Below are 21,336 nucleotides of genomic sequence, written 5' to 3' on the forward strand. Positions count from 1 at the left end.
GTACCAATTGACTCAAGAACAGCTTCTTCCATGCTGCCATCAGACTTCTGAATGGACGTACCTCGCATTAAGTTGATCTTTCTCTCTACCCTAGCTATGACTGTAACACTACATTCTGCACTCTCTCCTTTCCTTCTCTATGTACAGTATGGTTTGTCTGTATAGCATGCAAGAAACAATACTTTTCACTGTGTACTAATACATGTGATAATAATAAATCAAATCAAAATCAAATCATATCCTGCCACCAGTCTTTATGCCATGCATTCATTTCTCTAATCTTATTTGTCCTATGTCAATTTGCACGTGGCTCAGGTAATAATCCAGAAATTATTACCTTTGAGGTTCTGCTTCTTAATTTGGTGCCTAGCACCTCATACTGATTATGCAGAGCCTTCTTCCTCATCCTGTCTATGTTGTTGGTCCTTACATGGATCATAACTACTGGATCCTCCCACTGCCTCTGCAAGTTCCTGTCTAGCCCTGAGCAGATGGCATTGGGCAGGATACACAGCCATCTGGACTCTCGCTCCTTGCTATGGAGAACAGTGTCAACCCCCTTCACTATATTGTCCCCTACTACCATTACATTCTTATGTGCTCTCCACACTTGAATGACTTCCTGCCCAAGTGTCAGTCAGCTCATCCACCCTGCAGCCCCCACTTTCATCCGACCAAACTGAAAGAACGTCAAACCTATTGGATAATTGCAAAAACTGACACTCATGCACTCCTGTCCTCTACATCCCTTTACCTGCCTCAGCTGCAGTAACATCCTCCTGTCCCTGACCACTTTCCAAACCATAAGACCCTATTCTAAGAGCTGTGATCGCCTCCTGAAACAAAGCATCCAAATAACTCCCTCCCTTCCAAAAGTCTGAGGTCACGTACCAACTGACTCAAGAACAGCCTCTTCCCTGCTGCCATCAGACTTTTGAATGGACATACCTTGCATTAAGTTGATCTTTCTCTACACCCTAGCTATGACTGTAACATTACATTCTGCACTCTCTTCTTTCCTTCTCTATGAACGAATGTTTTGTCTGTATAGCACGCAAGAAACAATACTTTTCACTGTATGCTAATACATGTAACAATAATAATTCAAATCAAAATGTTTTAGTGTCCGCAGGTCAGTCTCCAACTCAATGACTAGTCGCCAAAGTTCCTCTGTACTACCAAGCAACTAGAAAAAGATCTATTGTTACCAAATTGACTAAATGATTAGGGTATGAGATATATGGCTTTCTACTTGTTTAAAGGAAATACTTTAGGGATATTTTGGCATGGTGAATTAGAGCATGATTCATTCATCCTTGCCACCTGTACTCACATTCAGTTGAGATTTAATGAATGTTTCCTCTTTTTCACAAGTTCAGATAACATAAAAATAACACAAGCAGCCTGATTCCATCGGAGTGGGATTACACGTCAGCAGCACACATTTTCATCCATGAATGGCACTAATTTGCAACCCCTGTCACAGAAAGGCAAATAGAATTAGTTGGGCTGAGAAAGGCTTTGATTAGGAGCAGTTCTTCCAATACAATCTCAGAATTCTTGAAAATAGAGATTTGCTTCAGAATTCTGTGCTTACATCTGTGCTAAAAGTTCAAGGGATCATTTTCTAATTTTATACTCCCTGTAGGGAGCCTCATCCACTGGGAGTGTGTATCAGGAATGAAGGCTCACGTGGTGTATCATTTTCCAGTATTCACTCCCAGTTCACTTTGGCGCTGAGGGATCAGGAACATTTTTGGTTTATTCCACCTGCCACATATTTTGCTCTGACTCTGCAAAGGGCAAAACTTAACGGAACATCTCCCTCCATTAATAGCAGCAACTGCGCATCAAACTAAAAGTAACAGTGAAGGAAATCTGCATCTTTTTACAATTTTTAGAGTTAATGGCAATTCAAGATTTCATGCACCAATGGAGGTCCATTGGACCATCATCAGTTGGCACCTTATTCGGTTGCTGCACACTTGAATGATATATATCTGGTTCACATTTATCCAAGGCAAATCCTTTTCCATGACACAGTCCCAAACCTCAGGCTGCCAGATTATTTCTTTCCCTTTGGTGGTATCTATTTCAGTGTTTGTTTTGGTAACCTCTGGTCTCTCTTCCACTAACTGCTCCCAGTCCTAATGACCTATTTCGGGGGATTGTATTCTTTCCTTTTTGTGCATCGATTTACGTCTGACTTGGTTCTCCGTATGTTCCATTGAGTTCTTAATGTCTCAGATATAATCTATCCTGTAAAATATGTTGAGCCTTTGATATCTTTTCTAAACAGCTTTCCTCCTGCAGCATGGAAACATATGCTCCACACTGGTGAATTGTGGAGATTTCATTTTATTCTTTGTAAGTGTCTCTTCCGCAAGTCAGTAAGTTTTGCTGAGTTAATGCTTGTCAATGAAAGCATCAACTTAGCAGCATCTGTTTCAGCTACGATACTTTCCTCCGGGTGCTCCGGTTTCCTCCCATAGTCCAACGATGTGCAGGTTAGGTTGATTGGCCATGCTAAATTGACCCTAGTGTCAGGGGGTTTAGCAGGGTAAATAGGTGGGGCTGCGGGGATAGGGCCTGGGTGGAATTGTGGTCGGTACAGACTCAATGGGCTGAATGGCCTCCTTCTGTACGGTAGGGATCCTATGATTTCCAGATCTATGAACCCATAAAACCACTATGATATGCTTAAAAGGAGGTTATGGCACAGGGGTAATGTCACTGGACTAATATTCTGGAAACCCAGGGTAATGCTCTGGGGACCTGAATTCAAATCCCACCATTGCAGATCATGAAATTTGAATTAAATTTTTTTAAAATCTGAAATTAAAAGTCTAATGATGAACATGAAATGATTGTCGCAAAAACCCATCGAGTTCACTAATGTCCTTTCAGGGAAGTGAAATTGGCCAAGCTTACCTGGTCTGGCCTGCACGTGATTCCAGACCACCGCAATGTGGTTGACCCTTAAATGCTCTTAGAAGTGGCCCAGCTAGCAACACCCACAGCCCATGAATGAATTTTTAAAAAGAGCATTGTGATAAAAGTTTAAAGAAAAATATTTCACAGAAAACTATTGAAGCAGGAAATAATTGAGGTGGTAAATTAGGAATAGGACTTAAAGGAACAAGATGTTCCAGAAGGGATGCCGCCCGTATATATTCAAAGAAATTAGGAAGGATAATAGCAAGAGTACCACCGCATATATTAAAAGAAATTGGAAAAGTGAACTGTGTAGCAGACTGGTAGATTTCTATATTTGTAAAGGGAGATGGAATAAGAACAGAGAATTATAGATCAAATACCTTAATGTCGCCGATAGAAAAGATAAGGGAGTCCTTACTCAAAGCTGTAATTTTAAAAATCTAAAAAATCAGAAGAGAACACTATGCTTGCCCAGCCTTATTGAATACTTTGAAAAAGTAATAAAAAGGGTACTTCAGGCTGATGTAGTAGACAAAATATATTTGGATTTGCAAAAGGCCACAGATCACAGATAAGGTACGGCATAAGAGGCTCATTACTAAGGTCAGAACCTGTGGGGATGAGTAGCAGAATGGATAATAAGCTAGCTACAAAACAGAAAACAGAAAGTAGGGGTTAAAGGTAGTTAGTCAGAGTGAAAAATGGTGAGAAAGGGTAATGTTCCACAAGGATCAGTGCTAGGAGCACTGTTACAATTTACTTAAATGATTTGAACTTGTGAATCAGAAGAATCATTTCAAAATTTACAGATGACACCAAATTGGGTTTGCATTTAATACAGAGGAGAATTCAGACAAAATACAGGAAAGTACAGAATGGGTGTGTGATTGACAAATGAACTTCAATATAGATAAGTTTGCAGTGGTAAATTTTGTAGGAGAATAAGGAAGCCACATATTTCTTTAAAAATAAGAAACTAAAAAGGGTAGAGGAACAGAAAGATGTAAAGTACAGGTACACAAATCCAGTTCTCAATGCTCAATTAAAATGCACTCTTCCTTTGCAGGAACACAAGCAATAGGAGCAGGAGTAGACCACATAGCCTGCACTACCATTGAACACGATCATGGCTAATATGGGTTTCGGCTCCACTTGCCTGCTTGCTCCCCATATTTTATTCCCTGAGTAACCAAAATCTCAGCCTTAAATGTATTCAAAAATGAAGCATCCACAACCGTCTGGAATAGAGGATTCCAAAGATTCACAGCCTTGAGTGAAGACATTTTTCCTCATTTCAGTCCTAAATGATCAACCCCTTATCCTGAGACTTTGCCCCCATGTTTTAGATTCCCTCAACAGCGGAAACAACTTTTCAGCATCCGCCCTATCAAGCCCATTCAGAATTGCTTGATTCAAGGATTTTCAATGAGGTTGACTCACATTCTTCTGAACTCTAGAGAATATAGGCCCAATTTATTTAGCCTTTCATCATAGGACAACCCTGTATTAACTGCAACTCCAATATGGTGTCACCCCAGAGACCAATTTAGTGAACCTTTACTGTACCCCCTACAGTACAAGTATGTCCTTTCTTACGTGTGGAGATCAAAACTTTATACATTATTCCAGATATGATCTCACCAAAACCCTGCACAAATGTAGCAAGACTTATTTATTCCTGTACTTCAACATCCTTGCAATAAAGACCACCATGTGCCATTTGCCTTCCTAATTGCTTACTGTACTTGTATCCTAATGAGCACACCCAATCTTTTTGAGTATTAGCACTTACAAGTTTCTCATCTTTTAAAAAATATTCTGCTTCTCTATTCTTACGACCAAAGTGAATAACTTCACATTTCTCTACATTATACTCCATCCACCATCTTGTTGTTATCTCTTTGCAGCCTTGTCATGTCATTCCCAAATGTTTCCTCCCACCTAGCTTTGTATCATCAACAAACCTAGAAACATTACGTTCTGTCTTTTATTCTAAGTCATTAATACAGGTTGAAAACAGTGAGGCCCATCACTGATCCTTGTGGCACTGCATTATTCACTGCCTGCAAACTTGAAAATGCCCTGTTTATGCCCATTCTCTGCTTCCTGTCCATTAACTAATCCTCTCATCTTTTGTGCGGTACCCTATTGAATACCATTCGGAAATCCAGTAAACCACTTTCCTGCGCTATCTCCATATCCCTTGAAATCATCAGTCTCTAGATATCTACAGATTTATTTCTTGAACATGCTCAGTGATTGAATTTCTACAGCCCTCTGGGGCAGAGAATTCCAAAGATTCACCCTCTGAGTGAAGAAATTCCTCCTCATCTTAATCTTTAATAGTCTACCCCTTATCCTGAGATTATGTCCCCTAATTTTAGACTCACCAGCCTGGGAAAACATCGTATCTACATCTGCCTTGTGACTTCCTGTAAAAATGTTGTAAATTTCAATGAGTTCACCCCTTGCTGAGCTTTTGTTTTTCAATGGAATATATTTCTGTTGGACATTTTGAATTATTTATTTAAATGTTTCCCACTGTTCATTTACCACCATGTCTTTCATTCTCTTTACCCAATTAACCTTAGTTAGTTCTCCTCTCATACCCACATAATTGGGGTTTGTTTCAGTTTTAAGATTCTTGTCTGTGCTTGAAGTAAGTCACTTTCAAACTTATTATGAAATTCAGTGGTATTATGATTACTGTTTCTCAGTGGATCTTTTACTATAACATTTCTAATTAATCTTTCTTCATTACATAATGCTAGATCTAAGATCGCTTTCTCCCTTGTTGGTTCAAAAACTTATTGCTCCAAGAAACTGTAACAAGAACATTCTACAAATTTATCTTCTGACCACTCTTGCCAATTTGATTATCTCAGTATTATTACATCCCCCACTATTATTACATTGCCTTTGTTACAAGCTCCAATAATTTATTCTTTAACGCTCTGTCTAATAGTATCACTACTGTTGTATCTATTGATATTTTAGTTCTCAGCAACGCAGATGGTAATTAACTTTGGAGGTTTGTACTCTGATTTCAGGATTGACTCAACAATCCGTTTCTTTGCTAGTTGAGGTAAATATGTGCAAAAGGCACTTGCACTTTTTGTATTGTTCGGTCTGCAGAAACATGGTTGATTTTTCAATTGTATTTTGCTTGGGTGTGAAATGATAAGTTGGACTAAGCCATATTATGGGCTAGGATGAGATTCTCCGATCTCGTCTGTGCCCATCCCACTGCAAGTGAGAACGGAGAATTTGGCGTTCCAGCCAAAACTCCATTCACTGCAACGGCACCAGAGAATCCCAGTTGCGATGAGGTTAGAGAGATTTTTGGCGATTATTTCCACAATATCCAATTCTGTGCTTAATGACTTTAAAACGTTCTCCTCCATACTGCAGAATTCTCCACGGTACCATTTTGAAGCGATTGAAGCCTTGTTAAATAGATTGAATGGAGTTTTACAAGGCAAGCCCAGTGCATTGTATTGTTATTTATACACGGATCTATAGTTATTGACTTACTCCAGACAACAGCTAAGCAAAGCAGGAGTTAATTCTTCACCACATTCATTACTCACAATCTCATCATCCTACTTACCATCCTAAACCGTCTTCTCATTAATATTATTGAATCATCTTTGTTGCCATAATGTTGTGTTTGTTTTTATAAATACAGATTATTTATTGATAGGACGATTAGGGATGGGCAATAAATGCGGGCCCAGCCAGTGACATCCCGTGACAGAATATAAAAATAAATGAAACTTCTTTGGTTGCTCCCAGTTAATGACGCCATCGCTCCTTGTTGCAGCAGAAGGGCTCCCAGTTTCCCTTTTACTGTCTGCATGAATAAAATTTGGGTAATACCGGATAGCACAGAGAGTATTGGGATAGTTATCACAGCTGTACAAAACATGCCACGGAAAAGAATGGAAAAAATTGCTTTTATATTGTGGTTTTCTTACAGTCCCAGAGTACTTGTCGGTCACTGATGTACTTCTGAAGTGTAGTCCCTTGTAATGCAGAGAAAGCCAGCATCAATTTGTGCATAGCAAATTTGTACTAACAGCAATGAAATAAATGATTGGATAATTTGTATTATTGATACTGGTTGAGGAGTAACTGCTAATCCCTCCCACACGGCTTATATTCTCCTCCACTCTCTTCCATTGATTTGATTTGATTTATTGTCACATATATTAGTATACAGTGAAAAGTATTGTTTCTTGCCTGCTAAACAGACAAAACATACTGTTCATAGAGAAGGAAATGAGAGAGTGCAGAATATAGGGTGTAGAGAAAGATCAACTTAGTGCGAGGTAGGTCCGTTCAAAAGTCTGATGGCAGCAGGGAAGAAGCTGTTCTTGAGTTGGTTGGTACTTGACCTCAGAGTTTTGTATCTTTTTCCTGATGGAAGGTGGAAGAGCGTATGTCCAGGGTGTGTGGGGTCCTTAATTATGACAGATTATAAATATTATAAATTATAAATATAGACAGAGTCAATGGATAGAAGGCTGGCTTGCGTGATGGATTGGGCTACATTCACAACCTTTTGTACTTTCTTGCGGTTTGGGCACAGCAGGAGCCAACCAAGCTGTGATACAACCAGAAAGAACACTTTCTATGGTGCATCTGTAAAAGTTGGCGAGAGGCGTAGCTGACATGCCAAATTTCCTTAGTCTCCTGAGAAAGTGGAGGCATTGGTGGGCTTTCTTAACTATAGTATCATTATGGGGGGACCAGGACCGGTTGGTGATCTGGATACCTAAAAACGTGAAGCTCTCGATCATTTCTACTTTGTCCCATTGATGTAGACAGGGGCATGTTCTCCTCTATGCTTCCTGAAGTCGATGACAATCTCCTTTGTTTTGCTGACATTGAGGGAGAGATTATTCATCAGGCAGACGATACAAAAGTTTGCAAACACGTACCAACAGACTCAAGAACAGCATCTTTCCCACTGTTATCAGACTTTTAAATGGACATCCCCGCTGATCTTCTCTGCACCTTCTCTGTAGCTGTAACACTACATTCTGCACTCTGTTCTATTACCCTGATGTGCTTATGTATGGTATGATTTGTATGGCTAGCATGCAAAACAGTACTTTTCACTGTATCTTGATACAAGTGCTAATAAATCTAAATCATCAGGAGAATTCTGTTGTTCTGCCCCACAAATAGTGTCATGGAATCTTTTTTTGTTCACCTGAACTTCATTGTAATGTCTCATCTGAAATTGATCCTAAATATTTTTGTGAGTTTTTTTCATATCTGTTTACACTGACTCCTCCAGACTGCAGAAATTACAGTTACCCTGTGGGTCTGCGAATCAACCTAACAGTATATTTCATGTAGCTTCCTCCATGCCAAATCCCTGATGGACAAAGGGATGGCTGCTCTGTAGATAATCTCCCACCAGGGATTCATGTCTTTTCTGGATGGCGAGATGGAATGCCACAATGTGTCTGGATGACCAGCAAAGGCAAGGAAGTGGTGGATTTGTAAGGAAACGCTCATCCCAGATTGGAATGGCGCGGAGGGGATTTCTGAGAGACAACTCAGATTGTGGGGTCAAAAGTACTGAGAGTGGCTGCAGGATCTGACGCCAATGAGACATTCTATCTGCATTGGAAACAGCTTGGATGTGACTGCTCCACGTGCCTAAGGCACTTCGACACCATGTGCAGCTTGCTCTGGATTCTTCGAGATTCTTGAGAATTTAAGTTCTTGATGGTTTTGGTGATGAGCTGGGGGCACCCAAGGTCACACATTGTGCCACTTCTTCCGCTGACATCCAGCCCACTTTTCCGCAATCCAATACATTCCAGACTCTGGTCACTTTATGAGCCAGACACATTTCCTCTGTCAGCCAGCCATACTAATGGATGCAGATTCCTGAGTTGCGGCTCCCCAGATGATAGTCGATGGGAGAGGGCTCTGGATGGAGGTGACTGTGTTCTAGACCTTGTTCAATTCCTGGTTAAAGAGAGGAAGCTTCAGTAAGGAAGCACTTAGACCCACAGGGTTTATAAATAGCAGCAGTGCGTCCTAATTCAGACCATGCAGCTAGCAGAAGAAACATCATTTAGGGGGAGTCTCGACATACAGGTATCCCAGCAGAGTTTGAAGACACGTGAGCATTTCACCCCCCCACCCTAAGTGGAAGATCTCCATAAATGTGATCTTATCCAAAACTCTGCTGCCTGATCTTAACTTGCACCAAGTCTGCTGCTCCGTCACTCCTGTGCTTGCTGACCTACATTGACTCATGGTTAAGATTTTCATCCTGGTTTTCAAATACCTCCACAGCGTCACCACTCCCTACCTCTGTAATCTCTCACCACCATAACAAGCCGAGGAGGTGTTTGCAATCCTCCAATTTCTGGCAGTTGAGTGTGTGTCCAATTTTAATTGCTCCACCGTTGGTGGCCATGCCTTCAACTGCTTATGTCCTAAACTTTGGAATTTCCCTCAACCCTCTCCACCCCCTTCCCTCCTTTAAGACTCTGTTATTGCCTTATATGGTTCAGTGTCAAATGTTGTTTGATAATACTCTTGTGTAGTACCTTGGAAGATTTCACTATTTTGAAGGCGCTTATGCAAAATGAAATCTCAAGGGCAGTTAGGAATGGCCAACAAATACTTGCATTGCCAGTGCACCCACACGCCATGAAAGAATTAAAATAAGCTGTTGTTGAATTATTTGCTAATTACTGCAGTGAATTGGACATCAAGCACGAAATTTAAATTAGAATTTTTCCACATAATATTTACACATTGGAACACAGAATTTAGAAAGCCCACAATCTGCTTTTCCACTTAATTCTGTGCGATGATGTGGAAACATGAAAGAAAAACACACATTTTTGCCCTCAAGCTCTGTTGTTGGGGAATTTAAACTTGGCGAACGAAGAGAAACGCTTTGAGCGACTGGGGAATGCCAGATGACAAAATGAGTTTTCAAATAAAGCTGAGAGGACTACAACTCCCGTGAGGCACGGGCTAGTGGCACATGCGCAATGGGCAAGGCTGCGGGGAGGTCGGATATTGCCGACCGGCGCGCGTGTGGCTGGTGACGCCAGATGGAAGAGGGCGGGCGCGGGGGGAGCGGGCGCTTCGACGAGGAGGTGAGGAGGGCGTGGCAAACGCGGGAAGGGACAGGGGGCGTGGCCAACGCGGGAAGGAGGAGTGCGGCTGCGCTGGGAGGAGAGGAGGCGTGACGAACGTTTGGGTGGGAGAGTGGCGCGGCCGCGTTGGGAGGCCAGGGGGAGAGGGCGTGGCCATGATGAGGGGGGTGGGGAGGGGGTGTGGCAATGCCGATAGGAAGAAGGGGAGTGACGTGGCCGCGCTGAGGAGGGGGGGCAGGGTCACGGTGAGGAGGAGAGGGGAGGGGGCGCAGCAATGTTGAGGGGGAGGAGGCGTGCCCATGCTGAGGCGTAGAGCGAGAGGGGGCGTGGCCACGCTGAGGAGTAGAACGAGGGGGCGTGGCCATGCTTGAGGGGAATGGGAGGGGGCGTGGCCATGCTTGAGGGGAAGGGGAGGAGGCGTGGCCACGCTGAGGAGTGGAGCGAGGGGGCGTGGCCATGCTGGAGTAGAGCGGAGGGGGCGTGGCCATGCTGAGGAGTAGAGCGAGGGCGCGTGGCCATGCTTGAGGGGAAGGGGAGGAGGCGTGGCCACGCTGAGGAGTCGAGCGAGGGGGCGTGGCCATGCCGAGGAGTAGAGCAAGGGGGCGTGGCCATGCCGAGGAGTAGAGCGAGGGGGCGCGGCCATGCCGAGGGGGAGCGGAGAGGAGGCGGGGCCATGCTGTGGAGGAGCGGGGGCGTGGCTGCGGCTGCCGTCAGCGAGCTTTTAGAAGGCGGGGCGAAGGAGCGAGTGGAGGGGAAGCAGCGCGAGTCAGCGAGCAGGCGCGGGGAATGAGGCTCGGCAAAGTTTGAGAGGCGCAGCGAGGAGCGGAGAGCAGGGGTGGGGGGGTCGCTGGTTAACCGTTTCGAAGCAGGACAGCAGAGAGGCGAGCGGAAAATAAAATCAACAACCCCGGAAAAGTTGGCGGAGTGAGCCGGGATCCCCCTCCCCCTTCTGTTATGAACTTTATTAAACAAGTGGGGGGAAAGGGAAACTGCTAACCGATGACTACTGTAAACAGTGGCAATGACGAGTTTGACTTTAGACTGATATTTGGTGAAGACGGTCCGCAGCCTGGACTAGGCCCTGCAGGTTTGTATGAGGGGGTTGGGAGGGGGGGGTCCGCGCTTCCAGATGGAAGGGATTCAAACAGCAGGAGCAAAAGTTGCAATCCGTTCGTTTTTGTTTTAATTGGGATTTTTGAAGAAAAATGTTTTTTGTTGAACCCAGAATTTTTAAATGTTGAGATTTCGGGCATTATTCTTGTTGCATTATTATTTTGACATAAGTATGAAAAACCAAAAGGGGCAGCTTTCACCTTTTTTTGTGCTCATCCGATTTGTGATCGTGCAGGATATATGCTTGAGTAGTGTGTCGATAAATTGTTTTATTTACACACAACTGGCTGCCGTTTGTGTTTAGCTCTGCTGGGGACTAGTGTTCTGTACACAATTCTATGTAGAGGTCATTGGTTGTCCCTTTTTTAAAAAAAAAAGTTACAGCTTTAATTATTTATCTCCAGGGAAACGAATTCATACAGTAATGCACTTGCAACATCAGTTTGGCACGAATTACAGTATTGGGGAATGTTTCGCTTTTAAATTTTAACTTGCCGCAGCATCTAATTTATGGCCAAGTATTGCCCAGTTCGCTTTTTTCCTCTAACCTGTTTTAAAGCTGGTTTGGCAAACGTTTCTTTTGTGTGTGTTTTTTTTTGGTTTGCTGTCCTATCAAACTGCGCGCTGCAAAACGTAAATAAGGGAAGGTGTTGTATCTCTGTGAGCCCTTATGGGACGTGGGAATATACCAAAGTAGACTTGGAAGTTAGCCCAACATCCAAGTCATCAAATTTGCCTAGACGCCATGTGCAGTTCAGATGACAGTGGAATTTAAGACGAGGGAAGTGATCAGAAAGGTAGATCCACTTCCACCAGCCTATAGCATAGTAGCAATCTGCTGCAAGACCTGATCGCTAATGTTGGCAGATGCCATATACTCACCTATTTACTTTCTCCAAACATCGTCATTGATCTTTAAAGTGGTCTCCAGATTTGATAGAGACGCTGACAGTACTAGACTCGAAAAAGAAAGTGGACTGCGAGTTACTGCAGTGCCTGAGTGATTGGACGTCTGTAATTTCATCGGCCTTCTGGTTAATTATAATTAAATATCAGACTGACTTTGCAGTCAAAGGACTATCACGGTTTCTAAACTTTATAGGTGCACGTTTCTGAGACTTCAGGTTTACTTTGTGCAGTGCCAGGACTACGAAATTCATGATGCTTTGTGCCACATCAGCAGGTGAGCAGCATTTTATAGCACTTGTGGGTTTTTTTTGATAATTTCAGTTGGATCAGTTGACGTTTTAAGAATTCATTTAAATGATTTTTGGTTTGATTTGAATTGAAGCTGCTGTTAGTATGTTGGCTTTCACAGCTTCTTGGAATTGTTTAACCAAGTTCAATATTTTTGTCCCAAAAAGTATGATACATTTTTCCTTTCTATGGTTATATTTATTATGCAAGTTTTAAGAAGGGGATTTCTGCACTATCTGGGTTGACTAGTTTAAGTTCTAGGTACTATGTGTTTTGCTAAATAATGAGCAGGAGATTTGTTTCCATGGAGTAGAGATCAGATAGCTATGTGTGGTATTTCAGTAGTTTAAATTTAGTGCAATAGTAACTATAGTAGTGCAGTGACATGACTCGTTCTTGGTAATGCAGAATGTAGTTACTGAAATGTGATTACATCAACTTACTCATTGTAACTCTAGTATTAAAAATGCAAGTTTAAAATTGTCTTGGTTTTTTTCCCCTCCCAACAATCGCTCAGTTTCTTTGACTGATTTATTAGACAAATTATATTTATTTTGAATAGCCATATACCATGGTGCTTTGTTCTGATTTTGTAAGCCAGGAGAGTGCAAGCTGTTGTGTTTATTTGTCCGTATCCATTGCCTTCTGAAGAGCAGGCTCGAGAAGGGAAAATTCAGAAAGGAAGATTTTTTAAAAGTTGTGTGTTTCATTTCAGACCTAATTATCCTCACAGCTCAAATTCATTGTATACTCCTATGAATGAGATGGAATACCTAAAGGTTGTGTGATATCATTGATAGATTTCAGAAGCAGCGGAAAATCATAGAAGATGCAAACATTTATAAAGTTGCATTAGACAGGACTAAAAATAACGAAGAATAGACCTCTAATTTGATAGATCAGTCATTATATGCATGTGTTTATGTTAATGCAAAAAAGAACAGTTAAAGAGAGAGAGTGTCTAAACTAATCTTTAATAAATGGCAAAGGTAACTGATTGTTAACTTGCATTTTAAGTAAGTGTTTGATTGTCTTGCAATGTTAATGCATAAGGGTACATAAATCAATCATTTTTTCCTTTATATATGAATAAGGAGCATATTATAGTACTCTAAGGAGATATTTTCAAAACCTATTGAGATATGGAGGAAATATCGTCAACATGTTGAAAAGTCTTAAAGTACCCATCTCATTCACTACCAAAGAGAACAGAGCTACAGAGTGGCAAATAGTACAGTGCACTGATATCCCCCATCCCCAACCTTTGACAGTATATATCTTAACCAAAATACACGCCTTTGGGGGTTTGCAGGGTTGAGAATTACTACTAAAATATGGACATATTGTGCAAATAGTGCATTGATGGTTTTCTGTTCTCCTTGGTAGTGAATATGATGGGTTGTAAATGTAATTTAGGCTTCAGAAAACGTTAATTAAAACTTTGCAAATTAGGATACTGTTTTTGGTGGCCTGTTTAGTTTATTTGTGCAGGGTACAAGGTTTGAGAAATGTGCAGTCATTCAGCCTTGATTGATTATTGCCATGTGCGTTTGGTAGATTGTGGAAAAGGCTTCACTTTGGCTTCTCTCAAAAGCTGAACATCAAATTTCAGTTTTGTTTCCTGTCTGTTTGTGTAAGATAGTTTAATTTTATCAATAAGCACAAAGTTTTGATATTTTAAAAAAAGTGGAACTGTGTTCATCAATAGGAATGTTTTGGCCTTATGCAAGTCTTTGCGTAGGTGGCAACTAATTATAGCAGTGGTATTTTGATGTAGTGCATCAGTGTTGTGTTGACAGTAGAGTTGCTTGAGTCTTTTCTGAGTGGGCTAATCAACAATGGCTTCAGCTACATGTCAGGGTTTTTGGCTTGTGGTCTTTTTATTTCTTATTAGGGTGCAGCACACTGCAATTTTATTTTGCCTGGTCGATATTGATTGCAATGCCACATTATTTATCACAAACAGTGACACTTATTCATTGTAAGCATGTTATTTGTTTACTATTGTGAATTACAGAGCTAGTGTTTGAACTGTCATTTGCCTTTGTGCCAAATGATATCTACAGCTGTGTTTACAAAAACAACTGTTCTCGGGCGGCACGGTAGCACAGTGGTTAGCACTGCTGCTTCACAGCTCCAGGGACCTGGGTTCGATTCCCGGCTTGGGTCACTGTCTGTGTGGAGTTTGCACATTCTCCTCGTGTCTGCGTGGGTTTCCTGCGGGTGCTCTGGTTTCCTCCCACAGTCCAAAGATGTGCGGGTTAGGTTGATTGGCCAAGCTAAAATTGCCCCTTAGTGTCCTGAGATGTGAAGGTTAGAGGGATCAGCGGGTAAATATGTGGGGATAGGGCCTGGGTGGGATTGTGGCCGGTGCAGACTCGATGGGCCAAATGGCCTCTTTCTACACTGCAGGGTTTCTATGATTTCAGTTCAATAAACTGCAGAAAAAATCCTGCTAATTAACATGAGATTCTTTACAATGCTTACTCTTAAATTTGTGAATGACATTATATTTGCATTTTACTTTGAGCAGGTTTATTCTTTAGATGCATATTAATCTTGTTTCCTTGTTGGGAAATACTTCACATTTTGGTGCAAGATAGCTTGTGAGCTGCTAAATTTTGAGAATGTTGTTTGTGTAACTCGCCCTTAAGTTGATGCGAGTTTTATGTTGTTGGCTATTAGTGTCTGTTAGCTCTTTTTTACAAAGGTAAGAATTACAGAATTGCATTTTTTTTGAGTTGACTCTTGAAATGAAATTGTACCTATTCATTTCTAACTCTTGACAACTAACATTGTTTATCTTTAACTCAATAATAGGATATTAAGGAAACAAGACAGAAAATGCTGGCTTTTACAACTCATTCTGTGGATTGAGAGTTCCCGATTAAAATGATTGACTGTTGAGCTTATAATAAAAATACTGTAGCTATCATAGAGCGAAGCAAATAGAATCTGTATCTTCTCTTGAGAGGGCTCAAATGAAAGTGAGGTTTGTCACCTTCTGCACACCGCGATTGCATTGTACTCCTAATATTTATTTTATATAATTAGTTTTTTCTCTGGGCAGTATTTGTGCTGAGTGTACAATGTAAGGTTGAGCATTTATGGAGTGTGACCTAGAGCATTGCTTCAAATCTGAAGTGTGCAATATCATGTGATGGGGACGCAAGGGTGAGGAATTTGAGTTGTGGTTTACTCGTATACATGTGAAATGTGTGTATGTATAAATTAGAGAGAGATCACAGTTCAAAATCATCCTTAACATAAAGACCTAAAAAGGTATATTTTAAAAAATCTTTCATACATGCTAACATACAAATTAAGAGCAGGATTAGGCCATTGGGCCTCTTGAGCCTGCTCTGCCATAAGGTGATGTCAGGATTAATCTGATTGCTGCCTCAACTCTACTTTCTGTCTACCCTTATATCCTTTGACTCCCTTGTCAATCAGGAATCTATCTAACTCGGCCATAAAAATATTAACTGACCCTGCCTCTGCTGCTCACCAAGAAAGAAAATTCCACAGACTGTTCCACATTTTCACCAACTTAAGAGCTGTAAAATGGCTTTGTATGCTCCTGTTAAGGGATGTGGCTTTAGTGATACTTCATGGAATGTGTGTGTTGCTGGCAAGGCTAGCATTTGTTGCCCATCCCTAATGGCCCCTTTGTTCCTGGGCATGCTTGTGACCAATTGGGGAAACAGTAAAATGTTGGTCTCAAAAGCAAAACATCTCCTGTGGGAAGCACATGTTTAAAATGGTCCTCTCCTGGGTCAATATTTTGCAGAGTTTTAAATGCACCTAATTGTTGGTATGCTTGTCTTCTGCTAGATCTTTCATGGTGAGAGATGGATAGAGGATTGGCCAACAAATGGGGAGCTGGGATAACTTGGTCATTTTCAGGTTGGCAAAATAAAACTAGTGGAGTGCCGCAAGGATCAGTGCAGGGTCTCAACTATTTGCAATCTATATTAATGACTTTGCTGAAGGGACTGACTTCCATATAGCCAAATTTGTTGATGGTACAAAGGTAGGTAAGAAAGCAAATTGAGGAGGATGCAGCTAGTCCACACAAGGAGATAGATAGGTTAAGTGTGTGGGCATAAAATTGGCAGACTGTGTATAATGTGTGGCAAAGGTGAAATTGTCCACTTTTGAGGAAGAATAGAAAAGCAGAATATTATTAAAAGAGACCACAGAGTGCTGCTGTTCCGAAGGATTTGGGTGTCTTTGTACGTGAATCAAAAAGTTGGCCTTCAGGTACAGCAAGTAATTATGAAGGCAAATGGAATGTTGGCCTTCATTGCAAAGGAATGGAGTTTAAAGTAGGGAAGTCTTGTTACAACTGTACATCTAAAGTTTTGGTCTCCTTAAGGATACAGTTGCACAGGAAGCAGTTCAGAAAAAGTTTATAGGCTGATTCCTGGAATGAAGGTGTTGTCTTAGAAAGAAAAATTGAGTAGGTTGAGTCTGTACTCATTAGAATTTAGAAGAATGAAAGATGTTATTGAAACATATAAAGTTCTGAGGGGGCTTGTCAGAGTAGACGCTGAGAGGAAGTTTCCTCTTGTGGGGAAATCTAGAACTAGAGCATGCCGTTTAAAACTAAGGCATCCCTGATTTGAGACGTAGCTGAGGAGGAATTTCTTCCGTTCAGAGATTCATTCGTCTTTGGAATTCTCTTCCCCAGAGAGCAATGGAGGTTGGGTCGTTGAATATATTCAAGGCTGAGTTAGATGAATTGTTGATAGACAAGGGAGTCCACGGTTATGGGGGAATAGGCAGGAAAGTGGAGTTAAGGCCAGAATTAGATCATACTGAATGTTGGAACAGTCGATGGGCCGATTGGCATCGTAATACTCCTATTTCATATGAGCATAATGTCTTGCAATACACATCATTATTCGTGTTATTTTGTTGCTGATGTGAAATTTGTTTAAGATGTCCTGTTTCTCCAAGACCCCAAGTCTAATCACTGTTAGCATGAGCATTTGAAACTGATGAGCAATTGAGCTTGCGTTACAAATAAGCACCATAGCTATACAACCCCCACTTTCCCTGTCCACTGCACCCCAGCCACCAGCAGCCATGTGATCTCTCTGAAGAGGAAAAAATTCCTTGGCCAATACAGGGTACAAAGAAATCTGGCAAACTCCTCTCTGATCTCCTCTCCCAAGAGTCTCCAACCAAGTTCCAGGAGAGCACAGTGACAAGGAAGCACCACACCTACATCTAGCTTTTGCATCCACTGATATTTCAGGAATTCATCCAGCTCCCTTTTGAACACTTGCAGGAAAGCCATACTTATTGCTCAGGCGATCAACTTGTTCATAAAGTTGATTAACCTCTGTGAAAAAGAAAGCCACCTGACAATTAACCCAGTTCTATGTTTACATAACTTAAGCTGAAGTCTTTGAGGTTATTAGTTCTGATGGAGGGGATTTACAGCTTTACACTAAAATTTCCTCAAAATAAAATAAAATGGCCACTGTTTTCATGTTTTGTGGTGGCATTCTCTTATTTTGAGACTAAGTGCCGTGGCGAGGATAGCAACGTGGAGTGTTTCACTGCAGTGGCCAGAGGGCAAACACATCAAATCTTCCAGCCATGTCTTCACTAATTATGCATCTGGATGTTTTACACCATCTTTAGTGGCAGGGCAGGCCTGGATGGCACGTAGTCTGCTGTTGTGTCTAGGTGCCATTTGAAAAGGTGCCCAATGTCACTGACCCACTATTGAAGAAAGGAGGTTGACCTCTTGAAAATGAAGATAGATCTCTGGAATTACTCTGAGACTGGAAATTGGTCCTCTCGAGAAAGAAGATGGATCTGCAGGAACATTCTGAGACTGGAATATGGATCTCCTCCAGGACACCTAACCTGGAAGCTCCATCTGCAGACGCTCCCTCAATCCATTGCTGTGGTGTTCAGTCTCAGGATTGTGGATGGCCTTCATCCTGAACTCTAGCGGCAGCCCTAGACATTGTTCAAATGAGTCAGACATCTGCAAGCCATGTTGTTCCGAATGTGTTTCTCCCTGGAACATTTTGGGCGGCACGGTGGCACAGCGGTTAGCACTGCTGCCTCACAGCGCCAGGGACCCGGGTTCAATTCTGGCCTCGGGTCATTATCTGTGTGGAGTTTGCGCATTCTCCCCGTATCTGCGTGGGTTTCCTCCCACAGTCCAAAGATGTGTGGGTTAGGTGGATTGGCATTGCTAAATTGCCCCTTAGTGTCAGGGGGACTAGCATGGTGTTATGGGGATAGAGCCTGGGTGGGATCGATGCAGACTCGATGGACCGAATGGCCTCCTTCTGCACTGTAGGGATTCTATGATTTTTCCCACCAACATCGTGGAAAATTTGGCATGGGGGGGCTCAGGCCGCCTTTGACATCCTATTAAGGGAAGCACGAGCAGAAGGCCCCATCTAAATTCACACTGGCACAAACCCAATTTCTGGGCCTCCTGCCATATGCTCTCAGCGAGAGCATGCCCTCCACCCTGGATGAACCTGTATCTGGGATTACCATTGCAGATGTCAGACAGCTTTCTTGAAGGTCAACCCATGGAAAGCATAATTAAGAACCCCACGTACCCAGACATTCTCTCCTCCACCTTCCTTCAGGAAAAAGATACAAAAGCCTGAAATCATGTACCAACTGACTCAAGAACAGCTTCTTCCCTGCTGCTGTCAGACTTTTGAATGGACTTGCCTTGCATTAAGTTGATCTTTCTCTATACCCTAGCTATGACTGTAACACTACATTCTGCACTCCCTTGTTTCCTTCTCTATGAATGGTATGTTTTGTCTGTATAGCGCGTAAGAAACAATACTTTTCACTGTGTGTTACTACATGTGACAATAAATTGAATCATATTCTCTTGCCATCGAACATGCCGGCAGAGGCTTGGGAGAATTCCGCCCTTGGACTCCTTTAGTGCGGTGGAATCATTCTACATTTTTTTTTCTATTTATTCGTGCGATGTCATCCGTGCTGGCTTGACCGACATTTATTGCCCATCCCTAACTATCCTTGAGAAGTTGATGGTGAGCTGTCTTCTTGAACAGCTGCAGTCCATTTGGTGCAGGTACACCCACAGTTCTGTTGGGAAGGGAGTTCCAGGATTTTGATGCAGCGACAGTGAAAGAACAGAATTATAATTTCACGTCAGGATAGTATGTGGCTGGGGAAATTGCAATGGTGGTGTTTCCATGCATCTGCTGCCTGTGTCCTTTTTGAGGGAGTAGAGGTTGCATGTTTAGAAGATGTGGTTGAGAAAACCTTGGTGAATTGCTGTAGTGCGTAGAAAGTAGAAGCAGGAGTAGGTCATTTGGCCCTTCGAGCCTGCTCCGCAATTCATTTTGATCATATTCAATATCCTGATTTTTTAAAAAAAATTTTATTCCCCCCCTTCCCTCCATATCCCTTTATCCCCAAAAGCTATATCTAATTTCTACTTGAAATCGGACAACATTTTGGCCTCTAGTGAATTCCACATATTCATCACTCTCTGCATGAATAAATTTCTTCTCCCCTCAGTTCTAAAAAGTTGACCCCTCATCCTCAAACTATGACCCCCAACTCCTGGACTCCCCCATCATTGGGAACATTCTTCCTGAACCTACCCTGTTAGAATTTTATAAGTTTCTGTGAGATCCCCTCTCACTCTTCTAAACTCCAGTGAATATAATCATAACCGACTTAGTCGGCCTGGCAAACCTTTACTGTACTCCCTCTATAGCAAGGACACCAAAACTGCACACAATACTACAGGTGTGGTCTCACCAACACCCTATACAATTGCAGCAAAACATCCCTATCCCTATACTCAAATCCTCTCGCTATGAAGACCAACATACCATTTGTCTTCGTTACTGCCTGCTCAACCTGCATGCTTACTTTCAGCGACTGATGCACGAGGGCACCAAGGTCTTACTAAGTATCCACCTCTCTCAATTTACACCCATTCAAGTAATAATCTGTCTTCCTATTATTGTTACCAAAGTGGATAACCTCACATTTATCCACATTATACTGCAGATGCCCACAAACGGAGCCTGTCCAAATCTGTATCCTCTTCACAGCTCACCCTCCCACCCAATCATCTGAAAATTTGGAGATAAACATTCAGTTCCCTCTTTCAGATCATTAATATATAATGTGAACAATTGGGGCCCTAGCACAGATCCTGGCAGAACCCCACTAGTCATTGGCTGCCAATCAGAAAAATACCCATTTATGCCAACTTTGTTTCCTATCTTCCTATTTAACATACAATACTGTGTTGACCAGTAGAAATGACCTGATTAGGTGTTGTGACAGTGTTTTAGCTACATATACTAGTCTTAATGGAAAATATCTCACATAATTGCTTAAGAAATCTACCACTCTTCAGTGAGGTATCTTGCAGCCTTTAGCATAGATGTATCAGAATCAGCATGTTTTTGTTCAGTTACTAGATCTTTGTTCAACAGTTGCAAGCAGTATTTTGACTTCATCAGAGTGATTGTCCAAGTCCACATTCTTTGCATTGAGATGCAAAAGACCCACCCCTGCTTTCCATTCAGAACATGGCTGGATGCTGCTTGGCATTCACCATTATTATTTGTATTGTTTCCTGCTGGCGGCCTATCATGGTCAATCTTATCGGTCCATCTGTCTGATTGTTCCTCGCTCCACACCTTTTCCCTTGTGTTTCCAAGTTGTTCAAGTTTAGGGTTTTTGCCCATGTCACACTCCATTTTAGTTGGTAACTAAGGAAGTAAAGCGCACACATTAATCAAAATACTTGCACGTTCTGCTTTTACTCTTGCCCATTTATCAACAAACTCTCAAATACAGGCAAACACTTTATATATGATTATTTGCCCAATACCTGTACCTTAAATGTACTAATCAAAAATGTAGTTATATACATCTGGTTTCCCTATTAGCCACATGGATA

General features: G+C 41.9%; 1 protein-coding gene across 2 annotated transcripts in view; it reads left to right on the top strand.

Annotated features, from left to right (window-relative positions):
- The first annotated feature begins 10,799 nt into the window (after window positions 1–10,799).
- The window catches only part of nfatc3a (nuclear factor of activated T cells 3a), a 147,475-nt gene continuing 136,938 nt past the window's right edge, over window positions 10,800–21,336 (top strand). For both annotated transcript variants that reach the window (XM_078210921.1, XM_078210922.1), the window contains exon 1: window positions 10,800–11,163. In XM_078210921.1, coding sequence (XP_078067047.1) covers window positions 11,076–11,163 — 88 coding nt within the window. In that variant the 5' untranslated portion in view covers window positions 10,800–11,075. The remainder of the gene's footprint in view (window positions 11,164–21,336) is intronic.

Source organism: Mustelus asterias, chromosome 4, assembly GCF_964213995.1.
Source record: "Mustelus asterias chromosome 4, sMusAst1.hap1.1, whole genome shotgun sequence".
Lineage (NCBI taxonomy): Eukaryota > Metazoa > Chordata > Chondrichthyes > Carcharhiniformes > Triakidae > Mustelus > Mustelus asterias.